General features: G+C 41.5%; 1 protein-coding gene across 1 annotated transcript in view; it reads left to right on the top strand.

Annotated features, from left to right (window-relative positions):
• LOC119592951 overlaps positions 1-325 on the top strand; it is a gene marked incomplete at its 5' end in the record, with an annotated part of 23,747 nt that overhangs the window by 21,088 nt on the left and 2,334 nt on the right. The window contains 2 exon segments of the mRNA XM_037941843.1: positions 58-126; positions 237-313. Of these exon segments, the coding sequence (XP_037797771.1) occupies positions 58-126; positions 237-313 (146 nt within the window).

The following is a 325-nucleotide window of genomic DNA, read 5'->3' as shown; positions in this document are numbered from 1 at the left end:
TTCATGAGATTGAAAGCAGGTTGGTATAGCTAATTAATCCAAGCGTTTTTTTTTTAGCCCCAATTCAGGTGAGAATTTACGGCAAAGAAGAGCACAAGTTCGAGGTGGGCCATTTCTTCTCAGACGGTGAGTATGAGTTTCCTGGTTTGACATGTCCTGTGCAGTTGGTGGTCAAGAAATGTAATTTGTAAAATGTTGTGCGATTTTGGTTCTTTATGGCAGTAAACTTCTTACAGAACCTGGCTATTACCAAGACAATGAATGGGGCATTCGTCTGGAGACCATTTTGAGCGTCATCACTAAGGAAACCAAGGTGAGGAATGTG

This window comes from Penaeus monodon, chromosome 31, assembly GCF_015228065.2.
Source record: "Penaeus monodon isolate SGIC_2016 chromosome 31, NSTDA_Pmon_1, whole genome shotgun sequence".
NCBI classification, from domain to species: domain Eukaryota; kingdom Metazoa; phylum Arthropoda; class Malacostraca; order Decapoda; family Penaeidae; genus Penaeus; species Penaeus monodon.
This window is presented reverse-complemented; position numbering and strand designations above follow the sequence as displayed.